General features: G+C 40.6%; 1 protein-coding gene across 16 annotated transcripts in view; it reads left to right on the forward strand.

The window, feature by feature from the left end:
* The first annotated feature begins 506 nt into the window (after nucleotides 1-506).
* Nucleotides 507-20,870, forward strand: part of ARMC3 (armadillo repeat containing 3) — a 99,187-nt gene continuing 78,823 nt past the window's right edge. For 10 of the 16 annotated variants that reach the window (XM_027073619.2, XM_053225383.1, XM_053225385.1 and 7 more), the window contains exons 1-3: nucleotides 507-611; nucleotides 4,412-4,460; nucleotides 18,643-18,760. In XM_027073619.2, the coding sequence (XP_026929420.1) occupies nucleotides 4,413-4,460; nucleotides 18,643-18,760 (166 nt within the window). In that variant the 5' untranslated portion in view covers nucleotides 507-611; nucleotide 4,412. The other 6 variants (XM_027073626.2, XM_027073620.2, XM_027073621.2 and 3 more) reach the window with 6 other exon arrangements.

The raw sequence follows: 20,870 nt of genomic DNA on the forward strand, positions 1-20,870 counted from the left end.
GGAGGAGGGTGGAGGACGAAGAAGGGAAACTGAGGTCTTAGGCTGTTGGGAAGGGTGGCATCAAGAGGAAAGAAAGGTGGAAGAGGAGGAGATTTTGACGGGCCAACACAAGTGCCGTGAGGACAGACTGGACGCCCTAGGGCCTGGAAAGTGGGCCACGCAGGGGTGCGGCTTAGGGGAGCCTGGACAGGGGGCGGTGATGCGGCAGCCATCGGCGCAGATTCCGGCTGGGGCCTGTCTTTGGGGGAAAGCGCTAACATCCCAGGGTACGCGAATCCAGAGCCGGTCCGCGGGCCAGAGGCTGAGGCCGGACTGCCTGCTGATGTCCAGTGTTCACCCGGACTGGCCGCGAAGAGCAGGGTTCCCGTGTCCACCCCGCGCAAAGCTCTGGACTCGGAGCTCAAGGTGCCTTCCCTGCAGACCGCTTACCCAAGGCGGGACGGGGGGCGCGCGCGCAGCCCAGCGCGAGCTTTCAGGGCCGAGGCGCGCGCAGGCGCGGCCGGTGTCGCCTAGCAACCAAGAGCAACAGTGGCCTCGGAGGCGCGCGCGGACGGCGGCGGGTGCGGTTCTCCGGGCGCGAGGGGCCGCCGCTCGGCGGGATCCGCCGGCAGGTAAAGGCGGGCGTGCGGCTGCGCGGCTACTCCCGCGGTTTGGAGGGGCCCGGGGCCGAGGTCCCCGCAGAATTGGGGCAAGGGGGAGGTGCCCAGCGCGTGGGGGCCTCTGGGACAACCGACGGAACGAATGCCTCGTTGGGGGTTGTCGGTCCCTGCCCTGTGCGCCCAGTATCAGCCGGGGATCCGGGTGGGTTTCCTAAGCATCCTGGCCTCCTTCCGTTTAACAGGTGACAAAACAGGCCCCGAGAGGGGATCTGAGAGTCTAAGATTCCGTTCCGTGCCTCCCAGCAACTCAGGAAACGAGTCCCCACTGGCTGTAGTCTTCCCCCTTCCTTCACAGTTTTTAAAATAAGGCTCCTCCTCAGAAAACATTTAAGATCGCACAGGCTGAAAGCTCACAAAGAAGTGCAAACGGTCGACAAATTTGTGGGGGGAAAGCGTGGCTCCTTTCTAATGACGGAGGAGGTGCCCATTTAAAGCAGATTTGTTTTTGTGCTCAGTGCGGTGAAGTTCATGCCTTTTCATCCAGTTATTTGCCTTTCTCTTAAAGAAGCAGTTGAGGACGTGGATGAACATTTTATGTCTAAGGAGGTTCATTGCAGCCGTATCCATAATTTCAGGAAATGAGAAACAAATGTTCAACAATAGGGACTGTCTAGATAGTGGATTTGACAATAGTATTTTAAGTGACATGATATGCTGATTCACTGGAGATGATTGGAGCAATGAATGGACACAGATTTCACGAACCTGTCCATTAGTGTAAAAAAGCAGCAGGAAAGGAGGGCACTTGTGGGGATGAGCCCTGGGTGTTGTCTCTAAGTGATGAAGCACGGGAATCTACCCCCAAAACCAAGAGCACACTGTACAGCCGGTATGTTAGCCAGTTTGACAATAAATTATATCAGAAAAAAAAAAGAAGAATATGGTAGGCAAATGGTTCCAGGAAAGGAAGTTGAGAATAGGAGATCGAAACCCATGTAGCATGGTAAAATCCCTATAGAAAACACACAAAAAGGAACTATCCTGAAACAGTGCTAATCTCCCTGAGTTTATTCCTGAGTGATTTTTTTTTTTATTCCATGTGCCCTTCCTTGTTTTCCAAATTTTCTGTAATGAAATGTATTCTGTATAACTGGACAGTAGACACAGAACTATACAGTTAAGCAGGGTTAAAATGGTAAATTTTATGTTGTGTATATTTTAGCACAATCGAAAACATCACTGGGAAGGGTGGTAAAATAGTCAAGGAAAGCAGGTGTGCTTCAAAAAGTCAAAGGGATTTGTTTTTTTTTTTTTTTTTAAAGTGTTTATTTTTGAAGGAGAGAGAGACGGAGTGTGAACAGGGGAGGGGCAGGGAGAGTGGGAGACACAAAATCCGGAGCAGGCTCCAGGCTCTGAGCTGTCAGCACAGAGGGCCATGGGGGTTCTCTCGAACCCACAGACTTGAGACATCATGACCTGAGCCAAAGTCAGATGCTTAACTGACTGAGCCACCCAGGCGCCCCAGGATTTGTTTTCTTAATGTGGCGTCTCTGGAGCTTTAGAGGCAAACAAATCTTTAAAGAATAAACGAACATAAGATAATGTGGTTGTATCGTGTTGATTTTAAGTGAAATGTTGAATTTACAACGTTAAAAAAAAAAACACCTTACGGTCATCTTTGAGGCTCATCGCCCCGATCTATGTCAGCTAAATACTTTGTCCCCCATTAACTACTATACTCAATTTGGTAATAAAAACACAAACTAAATGCTTCCTACTTTACGGTACTGCCTGGGATCGACTCCATTGCTGTCGTCCTGTGTTAAGGCAATTCTAACCTCTGTACTCTTCAGTATGCAGTTACTCAAAGCCACTGTCCTGAAATGGGAAAAAAATCAGTTCCTGAGTGAAAATCAGATGATGTACAGTAATTTAGTGCAAGTATAATTCAGTTCTTCTTAAACATTATTCATAAGGAGTTCTTCTGTAAATCAAAGGCTGCTCTACCTTGGAGTCGATTACGAAGCACTCTAAAATTTCTTTTTCCTAGAGATTAATCGCAAGATAGATTTGCATTTGTCCAGAATGGTTTCTGTCCATCTGCCTGGAATATCATAAACACAAAATCTAGGGTCTGTGTGCTTTTCAAACACCCATGAAAGATGTTTGAGTTTTGAAAAAAGTATTGCCTCTAAAATCTGAAAAGAAACTTGAAAAATTAATGTAAATGTTTTAATATTAAATTATATTTGAGAACAGTTTTCTCATTTTGCAAGAAGTTTGAGGTATACAACCTGCTGAATAATTTCAAATACTTGATTTCAAAACTTTATGTGATGAAAATCGTATTTAATGGGGAATGTGGGTACATTTTAATGTTTTAATATACTGGATGTGAGGGAGGGCATCACAGTGTAAGCTTGCCCGGACCCTCAAAGATCTTGAAATTTATGTGACCTGAACTGAGGGATCTGGATGTCTTTCAGAAGCCCCTAGGAGTTTCTATGAACACGTGGCGTTTTAAAACATGTGATAAATTCTGGTTAGTGCCTCTAATGCTAAGAGTTGCTTTTGTCCCTTGAGAGACCATCTGAACCAATCCTGACATTGTAGATTCTCACCAAAGATTTTTGACTTCCCAGAATTTTCTGGAAACTGTACTAATTTCCCTGAGACAGGTTTGTAGCATCTGAGATTGCCCAAATGCCAAACATAACCTCTCATTGGAGAAAACTCGAAAGGTTTCTAGAGTTATTTATTCTAACAGTCCCCAACATCTTGGAAAGTCCTCTGTACCCAGATGGGGTTACTGCTCTGTGGTTTATCAGCTGTCAGTACCAATCCTTTGACTTTTTGTCTGCACAGTTATGGACATACGAGGGCAGGTAGAAACAGGTCTTGTAAGCAGTAACCCCAACTTCTCCAGAATACGTCTCTTCAGATTCTCAATTACTTTTTTTTTTTTTATTGAGCTATGGATTATATTAGAGAAAACTTTTGGTTATCTGGGAAAATGACACCAACGTTCATTTGGAGTTGCCTTGTCTTGGGTATCAGTCACAAAATCATACTCCCAGGAAAAACAGAGTTAATGATTTTTATACGTATCGAATAGCTACCATGTACCAGATACTGTTGGGATAGATCAGTGCAGGAAAGCAGACAAAAATCCACCCCTTTGTGTCAGAATATTCTTGGAGCTCTCAAAAGTAAATTGGATTTAGTCTCCTAAGCACCCCATCAGTGAGCTATATGCATGGTAAACTGTTTCCCGTTATGTAAGTGAAAGTTATGCCATGGATGTGTTCTCTTCCTTACAAGCTGGAAGCCAGGACTGATGCCCAACAATCTTAACAGTAAGTTCCTTAAAAACTGTGGCGTTTGAAATAAGACTGCAGGTAACATATTTGTACATGTACAACCATTTCTGCCTATATCACATCATCTCTTTTTTAGGTAAAATTTATTTTTTTTAATTAATTTTTTTTTTCAACGTTTATTTATTTTTGGGACAGAGAGAGACAGAGCATGAACGGGGGAGGGGCAGAGAGAGAGGGAGACACAGAATCGGAAACAGGCTCCAGGCTCTGAGCCATCAGCCCAGAGCCTGACGTGGGGCTCGAACTCACGGACCGCGAGATCGTGACCTGGCTGAAGTCGGACGCTTAACCGACTGCGCCACCCAGGCGCCCCATGGTAAAATTTAAATGAGGAAATAAATCTCCTTCGAAGGGCATCCATAGGTAACTGAGAGATTTGTGCATATACAAGGTACAAATGACACTTTAACTAATTACTGCATCTTTTTCCAGAATGGGTAAAAAGGTAAAGAAGGAAGCAGAACCCCCTCCTAAGGATGTGGTAAGTTTCTGATTTTAAGACTAGTAGCACGTTAACAACCAGTTTTAAAAATAAATTGTTCCAACTGTTTGGCATGTACCAGCATATACATGAGTACACATTGGCAGAAGTCCAAAGTCTGACTAATGATAAGATTAGAGAAATCTAACATTATATAAACAAACATTTACAACGTTGTCATTACATAATCAGCACAATTAGAGAGTAATTATTAGCTTTTCCAGGATGCGGATGGCGTGTTTATGGGCCTAGTTAATGACCAAATAGTTTTGGTTTGTTCTTTTAAATATTTTAAATTGATATTTGCTGGTCCCTCGTTTATGTTAATCATCCAAGTGCGTTTTCAAAAATAACTAGGAGTTTATGCTATAGCTATTAGCTCTGTATATGAGGTTGTCTGAAATGACCATTTGAACATCAGAAGGCTCGTATTTTCCAGTTCTATGGAGAGAAAAGTCTGGGTTCATCATCTTTTTCTGTTCCAGATGTTTGAGTAATACATTGCCTAAAACACAAAGCCCTGTCTCTCTTTTCAAAGTATGTTTTTATCTTATTTCTCTAAGGTTTATGAATTACCAAAAGATGATGTTAAAAATAAAAAATGAACTTGGACAGTTTTCAGATTAGAAACTTATTTTGAGGGACACCTGCCTGGCTCAGTCGGTGGAGCGTGTGACTCTGGATCTCGGGGTTGTGAATTCGAGCCCCACGTTGGGTATAGAGATTACTCAAAAATCAAATCTTAGGGGCACCTGGGTGGCTCAGGCAGTTGAGCGTCCGACTTCGGCTCAGGTCATGATCTCACGGTTCGCGAGTTCGAGCCCCGCGTCGGGCTCTGTGCTGACAGCTCGGAGCCTGGAGGCCGTTTCGGATTCTGTGTCTCCCTCTCTCTCTGCCCCTCCCCCGCTCCCTCAAAAATAAATAAACATTAAAATAAATGAAGAGATGAAAAATCTTTAAGAGCGAAAAGAAACTCATTTTGAAACAGACATTTGGTGTGATTTTCTTCAAATAAAATGTGACTGAAAAAAAGTATTTATGGTCCGTTAGTAGACTCACAGGGATTTTATAGTTTGAAGGAAGCTGGGCTTAGTGCACGGTCTTTCCAACAGCACTGGAGCTTTGCGGTTACAAATGTGAGCTACGTCCCAGCCCTGCGTCTCATGACCTGTGTTATTTGGCACAGCGTTGCCAAATGTGGCCATGTTCTTTCAGTTCTTGTTTGAAATTTCTTCAGTGTGAATTGTGAGGCCCAACTCGTTTTGGTTGTTGTGTGAATTAAAATGAAGTAAAGCTCATCACGGTTCTCAGTGCCTGGCACATAGTTAACGCTACTAAATAAGACCTAATGTTGCGGGTCTCCTTTGGACTCTGATACACAGACCCACACAGACACACACCTATGTAACTTCCTGTGTTTGATCCTTCAATACAGTTGGGAACGAAGACTCCAGAAGTATCTGTCTGGGGGCACCTGGGTGGCTCAGTCGCTTAACCGTCTGACTCTTGAGTTCGGCTCAGGTCATGATCTCACGGTTCCTGAGATCTGGCCCCGCGACGGCTTTGTGCTGATACTGTGGAGCTGGCTTGGGATTCTCGCTCTCCCTCTCCCTCTCCACTGCTTCTGTGCATTCTCTCTCTCAAAATAAATAAACTTAAAGAAACAAAACGAGATGAAGGAGAAGCATCTGTCTGCTCAGGTCTAGGAACACTTTGCAGAGATAGATGGCCATTGTGCTTCACGATACAGTTTCATCATCCCAGTTGCTCTCTTTTGGACATCCTCCTAAAATGTTCCAAATTCTCTTATTTTTTTTCATTGCCACTTAAGTTTGAATTATCCCTTTTTGCTGCAAAATGGCATTTTTTAAAAAAAGATTTTATTTTTAAGTAATCCCTACACCCAGCATGGGGCTCGAACTCACAACCCCCACTGAGCCAGCCATTTTCCCCGGTCAATATCATTATTGACATCTTATTACTGGAAAGTGGACTAATGAACACAGTACTTGATGACAAACATTTTCTGATTAAAATTAGAATTAAGGGACCGTTAAACAATAGATATATTTGTCTAATACACTTTCTATAATTTTACAATGTTTTGCTGGCTTGTCCTCTGTATTCCAGTCCTTGGGGGGCACAATCAAGGACTTGAGAAACAGTTTTAAACTTAGTGTTAACAGAAAACTAGCTCTTCTTTCTCAGTTCACGAGAGCCTTAGGGACAACCAAAGCATGTGTAATGGCCAATGTCAAAGAAATTGCTGTCTATGTTTTCTTCTTGGAGTTTTATGCTTTAGGTGTCATAGTTGCGTCTTTTCATCCATTTTGGGCTTATTTCTGTGTACGGTGTAAGAAAGTGGTCCAGTTTCATGGTTTGTGTGACCATGTAAGCATGGGTTTATTTCCGGGCTCTCTATTATGTTCCATTGATCTATGTGTCTTATTTCTGTGTCAGAAACATACTGTTTTGATGACGACCGCTTTGTAGTACATCTTGAAATCTGGGATTGCGATACCTCCAGCTTTGTTCTACTTTCTCAAGGTTGCTTTGGCTATTTGGGATATTGTGTGGTTCCATACAGATTTTAGTATTATTTGTTCTAGTTCTGTGACAAATGTTGTTGGTATTTTGATAGGGATTGCACTAAGTATCCATCCATAGATGAATGGGTAGAGAAGATGTGGTATATATATATACAATGGAATATTACCTAGACATAAAGAGGATGGGGTCTTGCTGTTTGCAACAATATGGATGGAGCTAGAGGGCATAATGCTACGGGAAGTAAGTCAGAGAAAAGTAAATACCCTGATTTCAGTCAAAAGTGGAATTTAAGGAAAAAAAGAGATAAACAACAACAACAAACAGACTTTAAATACAGGGAACAAACTAGTTAGTGGTTGCCAGAGGGGAGATAGGTGGGGAATGGGAGAGATTAAGAGTCTACTTATAGTGGGGCGCCTGGGTGACTCAGTTAAGCGTCCGACTTCGGCTCAGGTCATGATCTTGACGTTCGTGAGTTCGAGCCCCGTGCTGGGCTCTGTGCTGACAGCTCGGAGCCTGGAACCTGCTTCAGATTCTGTGTCTCCCTCTCTTTCTGCCCCTCCCCTGTTCCCACTTTCTCTCTCGCTCTCTCTCTCTCAAAAATAAACATTAAAAAAGAGTATACTTACTGTGATGAGTACTGAAAAATGGATAGAATTGTTGAATCATTACATTGTACACCATAAGCTAGTATAACACCGTATGTTAATTATGCTTTTGAAAAAAGTAGAGTGATCCAAAAAAAAAGGACATATATAACAATTACCAATGGGCCTTGACCATGGCCTTTCCTCTTAGTCCTTCCATACTTCTCTTACTCTGACTATATGTTAATAAAGCTGGCAGATTAGTGTTAAGCTATGTAACCACTTTCTATCTTGCGAATTCAAATACTTCAAAACAGTATACCACAATGTCAACTGTCTGAACTTGGCATTTGTGCCAAGGTATACCTCTTCAAAGTCTATGAAAGGGTTCTTGTACAGAGTATAAAAGAAAACCAAATTTCAAAGATGGATGTATAACTGCTTTAAAAAATTAACTTTCCTGTGCCAACTAATAACAACTTGCTTCTTATTTCCAAAGATTCGTGTTGTTATTAGTCTTTTGTGTACTAGTTAAAATGAGTAATGGGGACAGAAAGAAGAATGTTCAGTTATATGGTTAAAACAAAAAGCTCCCCTTGCTTTTCTTAATTTTCGAATCGTCAAAACATACATTTAATGTACGCCCGTGTGGTTTATTGACCTTCATTCCTTCTCGTGAAAGCGACCACTAGCTAAGAAGATGCTTAGAGGTGGGGAAGATAACAGCTTGAACGACCAATGCAACTATAATCTACCTCCCCAAACATTTCCACGTCTGGCTGAAAGGTTGTTTGTGATGCTTTAACAAAAGGAAAACTTTCTATGGAATGATTGCGTAAGAGAATTACTAATAGAAACAACCTTAGAAGGCAATATTTACTATAAGGCAAGATATTTAGGGACTAAGGATCCAGGCTCTGGAATTATACTGCCAGAGACTGAATCCTCACTCCATCTGGAGGCCAAGTTCCCGAACTCTGTATACTCCAGTGAGGATATAGCGACAACCACTTCATATCTATTCACAGTGGGGAGGCAAGGTTAGGTAAATATGAGATGCTTAGAACAGCGCTTGGCACTAGACGAGAACTTGGTCAAAGTTGTTATTCTTCTTGATGTAATTGAGGGTACTGTTGATCATCTCACAAAACTTGAGAAGTTTTGCCCATTGTCAAAGGAGGCAGGGAGATCAGCTGTGGGAGACCAGCTGGCCACTAAAGTTCCTGGTGGCCTGGGGTGTGGCCCTCATGCTTCATGGTCAGGTTTTCAAGTTCATGAGCATGGAACTTTTATTTTCTTCATATTTCAGAGGCAACTGAGTTTCAGCGGACTAAATCCACAGTATCTAAACTCACAAGGGACTGTGACCTGGTTCTGGAATCTCACTGTCAAGTTAACTGAATGTTTATGTATTTACGTTAATGGTTCTGCACCTTCTGTCCATAGTTAGGTGCAAATGGGGGGAGCTAAGCTCGCTGAGTGTTGAGTCAGAGCATCAGGCGACAGCAGGATCTGCTTCCTCACGTGGGTGACCAAACCCAGTTCCTTGGAAGAGTGGGATGTCTCCAGTGACTTGTCTTCCCCGGACGCTCCCGTCAACCTCAGAATGCAACCCTTAACGCGTTGTCACAGGCTGCCAGAACCGCCTGGACTTATTTCAGAAATGAAGCTTCATGGGAATTAATTTTCCGACGTTTCTCCTACATCACAGATTTTAGAAAGTCATGATTTAAGAAAAATTAGTATAAATTAAGAAACATGCACAAAACCGTATTCTAAAAAAATCTTGCTTACCTTGCTCTAAAAGTTTAATTCAAGTTGTAAAGAAACCTAGAGGCCATTTTAGCTGTTTTCATTTTAACCTTGTCACTTTTTACTGGATTTTAACTGATGTCTAGATGCTCTCTACGAAAAGTCCCTACTAGAGTGAGACAGTCCATTTCTGTTCATCTGTCTCTCTTTTCATGTTTAATTGGTTTCCCCCCTGATCTGAGACCAATGATGTAGCGAACACGCTCCAATAGCCATCAGAAAAGCCTTTTCTTTGCCCTTCTTGGTATCATAAAAATTACGAGACTCTTATGATTTATCTATTTTCACTGAGTTCAACTTTATAACTTTGTATTCTTTTAGGCCGGCCTAATGTAGCAGTCACCAGTCACCTGCGGTTATTTAAATTTAAATTAATGATGATTAAAGGCATAGTAATTGAAATTAACAACTAAAAATAAAATGAAACATTCAGCACCTCAGTCACCTTACACTTCAAGTGCTCAAAGGCCACATGCGGCTTGTGACGGCTATATTGGGCAAAGCAGAATCAGAACATTTGCAGTGTTGAACTTTGTGCTGGACAGCATTGTTCTAGAAGGTCTCGTGTCCTTAACAGAGATGTAAAAGTATCTCTGTGAGACTATGGCTGCGCTAATTGACTGAACTTAAAATTCAGAGTTTAGCCAAAATGCTTCCCCTTTATTTCACCCTTTCTGTAAATAACTTTGGTTCATCATTTGTTTTGTATACAGCGTGAAATTATAATTTCACAACCAGCTTGCTGGTGAGTGACTGTGAGTTCCTCACGGGAAAGCAGATGGGCTATGTAATTACAGCACAGTATTATTTATTTAGTTGTGTGGCATTCTGTTCTAGCTATCATTTGATTCTCAGCACCTTTTTAAATAAAAAATTACTATAATGCTGTAGGCTCTGTAGGAGAAACAGATGTCATGCCAAGTTTTCTCCGCTCTCTGCCAAATATTGGTATTTCTCCTCCTTTAACAGCTCTTTAGACTGTAACTCTCATAGTCTGAACCTTCCCTTCAAGCTTCTTGTACCCCATATTACCTTTTTCTTAATGACGACCAGAAGATAGGTCAAAATACCAAAGTGTTTTCTCCACCACTGAAGAAGGGTTACAAATCTTTACGATGGGTTCGGTTTAAGTATATTTTCAGGTACTCCTTTGACAACTGCAGTCACTGTGTGGAGATCGTGACATAAGTATGTTTTAACAGAGCATATTTATTCACATGCTTATAAAATCAGCTTTAAAAATCTTGAACTATCAGTGGTCTCTGAAGTGCAAGTTCTGAAGTGGAAGGGAACTTTGTCCTGAGTGGGGGTGGATAGAGAAGACAGCCAGCAGAATGCCAGGGAAACTGTTGTGGGCGGCAAAGACGATTTAAGGCTGTGATTCTCAAGGGTTGGGAGGGGTGTGGTCAGGGATCCCTATGAGGATGGGATGGTCACTGTGGACTCCCTCCCCACAAAAATGGCCACCAAAAGTTTTACATACAATTTTAGTGGAAGGATCTATCCCTGAAACCCATTGATGGCTCCACGAACCTCAGGTTTAGAACCTTCTTTTCTGACATCAAGAGACAGTACACGGTTAAAGCCCTTTCAGGCCACAAGCATAAAACAGAAGTTTCCAGAGGTATTTTCATGCACTTCTTTATAAACATTTATTGAGTATTTCTACATCCTGGGTTTATTCTAAGTAATGGCGGTAGAGAAATTACACAGTCCTTTGCCTGAAGAAATTCATTCACTTATTAGACAAATATTGAGTGAATGCCACGTACAAGTGTTTTTCTACCTCCTGGGCATATACATGGGAGCAAAACAAAGTTCATAGCTTATATGCTAGTTAGGGGAAGCAGTCAATTAACAAATAATAATATAATTCAGGTAGTAATAAGATCAATGGGGAAAAATAAAGTAGGATATAAGGATGGGGAGGGATGGGGCTACTTTAAATAGAATCCAGGTCTGGGCAAGCTTTCTCAGTGGGGTCACATTTAAGAAAGACAAATGGAATGAGGAAGTCTGCTATGCAAATATCTGGGAGAGAGCACCCTAGCTAGAGAGCACTGTAGCCATACTAAGACCTTACTTAGTATACTTGGGGAATGCCAAGAAGGTTGATGTGACTGGAGACTAGAAATCAGGGAGCAGGAGATAGGGATTAAAGGTGGGAGGCTGGTGGTGATCACGGCCTTTTCCGCTATATTAAGGAGGTTGGATGTTTTCCTAATGTGCAAAAAGGGGAATCCATTGGAGGGTTACAAGTAGAGGATTAGTGACATCTCATTTATATTTGAAACGAAAAGCATTAAGATCATTCCAGCTACAACGGGAAAAGTGGAAACTGGACGACCAATATGGAGGCTATTACGGAGGAGCGATGAGCTATGCAGCCCGGTGGCCTGAGTAAGTAGCCATGTTGAAGGCAGAAATGACAGGATTTGCTGCTGGATTGCATGTGGGGTGTGAGAGGAGAGGAGGTGGGAGATGGTTCCAGGTTTTGGGCTTGAGCAACCCAGGAAATGATGGTAAACATACTGAAGAAGACACGTAAACCCAAGAAACAACGCAACGCATTAAGTGCTGTTACAGAGAAGTTCAGAGGAATATAGCTGTGAAACAAAACAAAACAAAACAAAACAAAACAAAACAAAACAAAACCTTCAAAGCAACAACTGCCATAACCACAACAACACCCCAAGGATTTTTTTTTTTTTAATGTTTATTATTTTTGAGAGAGACAGAGACAGAATGCGAGTGGGTTAGGGGCAGAGAGAGAGGGAGACACAGAATCTGAAGCAGGCTCCAGGCTCCAAGCTGTCAGCACAGAGTCCGACGTGGGGCTCGAACTCTCGAGCTGTGAGATCATGACCTGAGCTGAAGTCGGTCGCTCAACTGACTGAGCCACCCAGGCACTCCCACCAAGGATTTTTAATACCCAAACTATCATGAAAAAAAGCAATAAAAAACTCATCCAGAAAGATGCAGGCCTGACAATTCAAGTAAGCCATAAGCTTCTACAGTTTCAAGCATTGTTTGTTATTTTAATTCTCTAGAAATGAGATTAAAATGTCAAGAAGTGATAAGTAACATGGTGTTCACTGTTGATGGTCTTAGAAATATTTTGGTGAACCAATGAGGATGAAAGTCAGAGTGGAGATGTTTAGCAGGAAGTATGAGGGGGAGAAAATGGAGGAAAATCAATAGTTCCTAAGAATTTTTTCATAGTTTTTTTTTTTTTTAATGTTTATTTTTGAGAGAGAGAGTGCGAGCAGGGGAGGGGCAGAGAGAAGGAGACAAAGAATCTGAAGCAGGATCCAGGCTTGAGCTGTCAGCACAGAGCCCGACGCGGGGCTCGAACCCAGAAAATGTGAGATCATGACCTGAGCTGAAGCCAGACGCTCAACTGACTGAGCCACCCAGGCGCCCCAATAGCTCGTAAGATTTTTGACTGTGGAAGGGAAGGAGAGCTAAGATAGCACCTGGAAGATGATTAATATCTAGGGAAATATTACCTTTGTTTTAAAATAAGAGAGTTTTGAGACGTCAGAGTGTAGAGAGGCTAAGGTGGTGGAAGTTTGCAGAGTGCCAGAGAGGAGGGAAATATATAGGAAAATAGCTCCAGAAATTTAGTTAATGATTCCCTTGATTCTTTGAAGTCTAAGCTGCACAGGGTGAAACTCATGTTCATGACAAAGAACAGGCATGAACAACTATCAGAGAGCTACAAGAATAATTTTAAGATTCAGACCCGCCTGGAGGACATTCTAATTTTGATCCAAAAGATTGGAGAGATCTTGTTGAACATCTGGGGCATTAAGTAGAGCCCCCAGCAGGGTCATGCCTTAGTTGTAGTATGGCTAACCCAGCCCTAAAGCAATGGCTTCCTCAGAACTGCTGGAATAATGTTTTCAAGTAGGCCTTACATAGATAAAGCTGAACCATAAATAAGACAACCGTCTAGCAGAACAAAATTCAACATCCTTTAAGAGAAGGACCCCCAGTGGTGCCTGGGTAACTCAATTGGTTAAGCGTCTGACTTAAGCTCAGGTCATGATCTTGGGGTTCACGAGTTTGAGCCCTACCTACATTGGGCTCTGTGCTGACAGCTCAGAGCCTGGAGCCTACTTCGGATTCTGTGTCTCCCTCTCTTTCTCTGCCCTTCCCTGCTCACACTCTGTCTCTCTCTCTCAAAAATAAATAAACATAAAAAAAATAAAAAAAGAGAAGGCCCCCAGTACAATCCAGACACTCAACAACATAATTTTTACAATGTTCACTTGCCAGTAAAAATTATTATATATGCAAAGAAAAATGTGACTTATATTCAGAAGAAAACTCAGTTGATAAACCAGTATAGGAGATAAAATTGGATACTAAAAAATTCAGTTGTCCAAAAGAAGATGGAAAAAGGAACCAGGGAACAAATCAGAAAAGGAGAAAACAAGGGCGCCTGGGTGGCTCAGCTAATTGAGCGTCAGTCTCTTGGTTTTGGCTCAGGTCATGATCTCACAATTCATGAGTTCAAGTCCCTGGAACCTGCTCTGGATTCTGTGTCTCCCTCTCTCTTTGCCCCTCCCCTGCTCATGTTCTGTCTGTCTCTCCTTCAAAAATAAATATTAAAAAAAATTTTTTTTAAGTGAGAGATTGTCAAACTGAATAAAAAAACAAGATCCAAACTGTAAGCTGTCTATAAGAAATCTTTAAATATAAAGATATAGCTAGGTTAAAGGTCAAAATATGGAAAGATATATACTGCAAACTAAAATCATAAGAAAGCTGGAGTGCCTATATTAATACTAGATGAATTATATAACAGGGCAAATAATATTACCAGAGAAAAAGAGACCCATATCATCATAATGAAAAGGTTCATTTGTAAGAGGAAAAATGGTCCTAAATATTGTTTACCTAATGACACTTGTTTAAAATAGATGAAGAAAAAAAGATCTCATTTGCCATAGCATCAGAAACAACAAAATATTCAGAGATAAGTTTAACAAAATAAATGCAGTGCCTAGATGCTGAAAACTATAAAACATTGCCAAGACAAATTATGGAAGACCTAAATAAGCGAAGAGGTATACTATGTTGGATACAGATACATTGCTAGTGGGAACCAAGATAGTAAAACTACTTTGGAAAAACCTTATTTTTTTGGAAAGTTAAACCTGTACTACCAGTCAAGCCAGAAATTCTACTCCTAGGTATTCACTCAAGAGAAATGAAAATATACATCTACAAGAAGACTTACATGGAAAAGCCCATTGCAGCTTTCATTCATAATGGTCCCAAGTGAAATAACCCAAAGGTCCATCACTAACTGAACGGATAAACAAATTGTTATGTTCATACAATGAGATACTACTCATCAGTAAAAAGGAATGAACCACGGATACGTGGAATAATATGGATGAATCTCATAATCATTCTGCCAAGTGAAAGGGGCCATACATAAGGGGTACCTGTGCCATAATTTCATGTTTAAAGAGTTGAAGTTAACCTACGGTGAAAGGATGTAGCTCAGTGGTTGCCTAGAGGAGATAATGGGAAAGGGAATCAGCTGCAGAGAGGCAGGAGAGAATATTTTGGGGTAATGGAAAGTTCCATATTGTTTGGAGGGGGTTAGTTAGAGGTATCTATACATTTATTAAAACTCATCAGACTTAAACTTAGGTGCATTTTATTGAATCTAAATTGGCTCTCTGCAAAGTGGACTCCGAAGTAATGGGAATAATCCAATTGTTAGGAAGAAGTTGACTACTCAAGAGAAAAAAAGGATGATTAATGGTATGACGTAACTGACAATGTGTAAGTTCTATGAGAATAGGGGACTTGATTATCATGTTTAGTATGCTGTTCTGAGTGTGTGGCTTTATTAGGGTTGAATGAGTGTTTATTGAATCAATGAGAGAATTAAAGGTGAATGGGTTAAAAGTCCAAAGCACACATTAGATACTGGGCTTAGATAGTAGGAGAAACATTTTCTCTAAAGTAACAGAAGAAGATATAGATAGATTTGAGACTCCTGTGAAATTATTGATCTTGAATTTACAGCAATACTAATTTTCCTTGTAGCTTAACATTCTCCAAGAATGCTTGGATGTCGGGGTACAAATGCAAAGAAAGAAAATTCTAGTGTTTGTCCATATTCTAGAATTGATTTGATGACAAGACAGAAAGATGAAAAAAAAGTTTATTTAGGATTTGGCAGGAGTGTTATTAAAATAATAGATCATAATCTAAGCAAGATAAGAAATAAAGTGGAAAAAGCAAATAAAGAAAAAAAAGCAAATAAAAATAATACCAAGGATTGGTGAGGAGGAAGAACAACTGGAACTCTTTATCTTTAACTAGTGAGAATGAAAATTGATAAAAGTACTTTAGAAAACTGTTCAACAGTGTCTATGAAGGGTAAACGCGTGTCTACCCTATGACTCATCAAGTCCATTCCTAGGTATATGCCCAAGGGAAATGAGGGCATATACCCATAAAAAGACGTGTGCAAGAATATTCATTGCAGCTTTGTTCATGATAGCCTCCAGCTGAAAGACAAGAACCTAAACTGGTATATTCATAAAATGGAATAATATATAGCCATAGGAAGTATGACTTAGTAATACAAAAATGTGACTGAATCTCAGAGACATTGTGCTGAGCTAAAGAAGGCGGACATGAAAGAATACATGTCATATGAGTCTATTTATACAAAGTTGAAGAACAGGAAAAACTAATGGATGATTTTATTTTATTATTTATTTATTTACTTTTTTTACTAAAGGATGATTTTAAAAGTCATAGAATGGTTATCTTTCTGGGGGTGTTTTTGGAGGGGAAAGGAGCGTAAGGGAAATATTCAGAAGTGATAAGAATGTTCTATGTCTTAGAGAGATAGATTTGAATTTGTATTCCGTAAGATCAAGTGGAAGACGTATATATCACTACACAAAAAACAAATTTTGACAAGCTGACAATCTTAGTTACTGAGATCTATTTGCCTTACAGATGTTTATTTTGACCACTGATATTTGGTTTTATTCCTATCATTTTTAGGTTTTTGGGTTTTCTTTGCTATATTTTCATGTTGTGTTTCTCTTGTTTTTTCTTCCCTTTTTCTGAATTGAGCAACTTTCTTTTGTAACCTTGTCTTTTTGGTAAATTGGAACTTTTACTATTTTTCTGTAGCCTATTAAACACACATATTTAAACCTGTTTTTTTATATCAAGGAAAAAATAAATAATAACTAGGCAATAACCCAGTTCTCTTTACCAAAACAATCTGGTTTCCTTTACCTGAGCTTTATTGAGAAAAATCTAGACTTTTAATTCCAAATTATTTTTTTCCCTTATAATGTGTTATCACTACTTCAGAAATCCTTAAGAATTACATCATGATTCACAACATCATTATCATTCAATTTTACTATATAGCTCATTGTATTTATTGAGATAGTACTATTGCTTTTATATCTTGTCTTCCCCAGTGTTGGCTGGAGCATTTACCAAGTAACTTCTTTAAGTATACAGTTAATGTACTTGTTGGGTTTGTGAATGCCTGCTGATTTTCAAGCCTCAATCCCCAAATGCTTTCCTCCCTTAAAATTTCTCTGGGTTTCCAGGTCGCTGTGCTCTCCCGATCAGTGTTGGAGCCAGTGTCTCCGCCACTGCTTTCTGCTCTGCTAGAGGCCATCTTGTCCCATCGGTTCACGTCACTGGAAACCCACAAGTACTATAAGCTTGGTGCTTGTGGCAGACTTTCAACGAAGATTTGTCTCCCCAGAAAGAGTCTAAGAGGCTTGAGAACAAACACCATGACTTTTGTAACTCTCACAGTTTCTAGTAGAGAGTTAGACATATACAAACAATGGCTTTAATTTGGATGTTAGATAACGCTGTCCCCAAATCCAATGGCCATTTCCCCTGCGAATGGTATTTTTATCCCAGCTGTGCCCTTTTAGGTCACAGCTTGCTGCTACCTTCTCTGTCTTCTGTACTCTTCCAGCCTCACACAATTATACCTCCTTACTCAGAGTAATCTGTCTCTCCATTCTCTGCCTGAAACTGAACACCAATGTTTGTTATATCTCCAGACACAATAAGATGTTCATTTAGAAAGGGACCAACACAAAGAGCCAGCTAAAGCTTTGAAATTCAATTTTTTTGTCTTTAACATAAGCAGAACACCCACCTTCACCAGTCTCTGGAAATGGAAGAAAAATAGCGTAACAATTTGTTTTCTCCTTGACCAAAGAAAACCCACAGGAGTCATGCATTTGTTATTGTGTATTTTGGCTACCCATGAATTCTGAACATCTCAGAGCGGGATATAGGTCTTCCTAGAGCTCTATACTTTTTTTTTTAGTGTTTTTATTTTATTTGTGTGAGAGAGAGAGTGAGTGCGAGTGGCAGGAGGGGCAGAGAGAGAGAAGGAGACACAGAATCCAAAGCAGGCTCCAGGCTCTGAGCTGTCAGCCAAGAGCTCGATGCGAGGCTCGAACTCACTGACCATGAGATCATGACCTGAGCTGAAGTCGGACACCCAACCGACTGGGTCACCCAGGCACCCCTACTTTTTCTTCATGGCATATTACCATTTGCCCTGTTTCAGATTTTATCCAGTCTTACACTGTGTTATGTGCTGTTTTCTATTGCTTTTTAGTGATTTCACGTATGTAATTTCTGCTTTCTCAGAAAGAGTAGTGATTAGAAGCAGGTACTAATTCTGGAGACTGTCAGGGGATCAAATATATACAGGTACTAAAGGCTTCTTGTGTATTGACTAAGAATTATGCCAATATATGTTATTTAACGACCTTCTATTATGTGCAGACAATGTGCTAAACGCTTTACACACATGATCTCTAATCCTCTCCTTGCTCCTTTGAGGAGATAGGTATTATTATGCTGTTTATACAGAAAGGGAAACTGTGTGAAATTCTTGCAGCTTAAGTAACTTGTTGGATTCCACATGGCTCAGTTGAAAAATTAGATCTGTCAGATTCCAAAATACTCTGCTCCTCCTGCCATCACCCCAGGAATTCCAAAGCCACCAATATTGGCAACCGTATCTCTGTCAGTGATGTTTTTTTAAATAAAAACTTTACAATGCACTTAGTGGGCAGTGACCACATCCTTTTTGTATGATTATGTTCTCTGCAAGTTTCTAGACGCCATTCCCTTTTTTGGTGTGATTTTTAAAGCTCGTATGTGAACCTGATCATTTTCTCTCTACATTTCAGTTTGATCCACTAACGATTGAGAGCAAAAAAGCGGCAACTGTGGTGTTAATGCTTAATTCTCCAGAAGAAGAAATTTTGGCTAAAGCATGTGAAGCCATTTATAGATTTGCTTTAAAAGGTTTGGCTTTTTCAGTTTATTTTTCTATTTCATTAGTTTCCTAAAATATTTACTACATAATGGGCACTCTCCTTAGTCTTTAATTCACTTCTTGTCAGATGAATTCTTTCAGACAACCAGAATATCACTTAATGCATTACCTGAAAGTAATATATCTCCCTAAGTGCCTAACTTAATCTCAAGGAGTAATTTAGTCGCTGCATAGAAGAGTCATGTTGAAGGTTTGATTGTAGTCTAAAAGATTGTAAGTCACGGGAGCCGAAAGAGCTCCCAAGGGTCAAAGCTGGCACGATTTGAGCAGCAAAATAAAGTCGTATTGGATTATAACCCAAAGCATAAGTAAATGTTTATGAGCCTATACTGATAAAAATAAATAATTGAATAAGTAAATAATTGGGAGAGAAAAGACAAATCTCCCACGCAGAAGAATTCCAAGTAATTTATGTACTCTGCCCTCAAGGACGCAGAATATAACTTTTCACTCTTTAGGTATGAGCTTGGCATAGTGACTTCTTTCCAAAGGTTACAATATGGAAGCAGGGAAGAAAGAGTAACTTGACAGTGGAGAAACTTAACAAACACTATCTCAGCCAGGTGATCAAAATCAGCATCAACAGTGATAAGTCATATTGATAATAGGTGATCTTGACACGATGTAATGAAAGTGGCCCTTCCGTTATTTGTTCCCCCAAAACTTATAACCCTCAAATCAGAACAGTTCCAAGTCAGGGACACTCTACAAATACCTAACCAGTACTCCTCAAAATGGTCACTGCCGTCAAAAACAAGAAAAGTCTGAGGAACTCTCATAGCCAAGAGCAGCTAAGGAAATGCGGTGACTGAATGTCATAGGAGACCCAGGGTAGGATCCTGGAACCGAGAAGGAACATTAGACTAGAAGTAAGGAGATCTGAATAAACATAGACTTTAACTAATAGTAACGTATCCATATTAGTTCATTAATTGTGACAAATGTACCTACTAATGTAAAATGTTAATAATGGAAAAATGGGTATGGGATATGTGGTAACTCTACACTCTCCTCGCCATTTTTCTGTAAAACTAAAACTGTCGTAAAAAACTAAAGTTTATTTAAACACTGTAAATGTTACAGGTTAGATTCTATTGCAAGGTTTATTCATAGAGGGTTTATAAACGCAAATGATAATTATATTTTAGTTCATTCCAAGTGGTGAGAAAATGAGACTTTTATTATACTGTGTAAGTTTTTTTAAGTTTCTTTATTTTGGGGGGGGGGAGGGGCAATGTGCAAGCAAGGGGGAGGGGGAGAGAGAGAGGGGAGAGAGAATCCCAAGCAGGCTCCATTCTGTCAGCGCAGAACCCAACGTGGAGTTGGATCTCATGAACCATGAGATCATGACCTGAGCCAAATCAGGAGTCAGATGCTTAACCGACTGAACTACCCAGTCTGGCATTGAGAATACTTGGAGAGTTTAGTGTAACTTTGTAATTAAAAACAAACAAACAAACACTTTTAAACTAAGAAGGGAGTAATTTGATTTTTTTTTTTAATTTTTTTTTCAACGTTTATTTATTTTTTGGGGGACAGAGAGAGACAGAGCATGAACGGGGGAGGGGCAGAGAGAGAGGGAGACACAGAATCAGAAAGAGGCTCCAGGCTCCGAGCCATCAGCCCAGAGCCCGACGCGGGGCTCGAACTCACGGACCGCGAGATTGTGACCTGGCTGAAGTCGGACACTTAACCGACTGCGCCAGCCAGGCGCCCCGCAATTTGATTTTTAAGGAAATGGTACTTTAAACATTATGTTTGGGACTTGTCGGAGAGAACAACAAATCATCCTGTTAGCAAATGGTGAAATACTCTCCTTGTTATCCCACTCTAGTCATCGTTGGGAGTCCAGATAAAAACCAGAATCATTGCTTCTGGCAGAAATGGTCCATGAGTCATTGCGTGGAATTCTGGGCTAGATTTCAGGGAGACTGGATCATGCAGTTACGGCAGCACGAGTCTCACTCAGCCACAGAGTCATCCAATACCATCTCCTTGCATATGACATGAGGTAAAGAAACGGGTAGATTATGTGAAATCAACACAGAAGATATTGTAAGTCTGGTGTTTTATACTAGA

The sequence above is a fragment of the Acinonyx jubatus genome, chromosome B4 (genome assembly GCF_027475565.1).
Source record: "Acinonyx jubatus isolate Ajub_Pintada_27869175 chromosome B4, VMU_Ajub_asm_v1.0, whole genome shotgun sequence".
NCBI classification, from domain to species: domain Eukaryota; kingdom Metazoa; phylum Chordata; class Mammalia; order Carnivora; family Felidae; genus Acinonyx; species Acinonyx jubatus.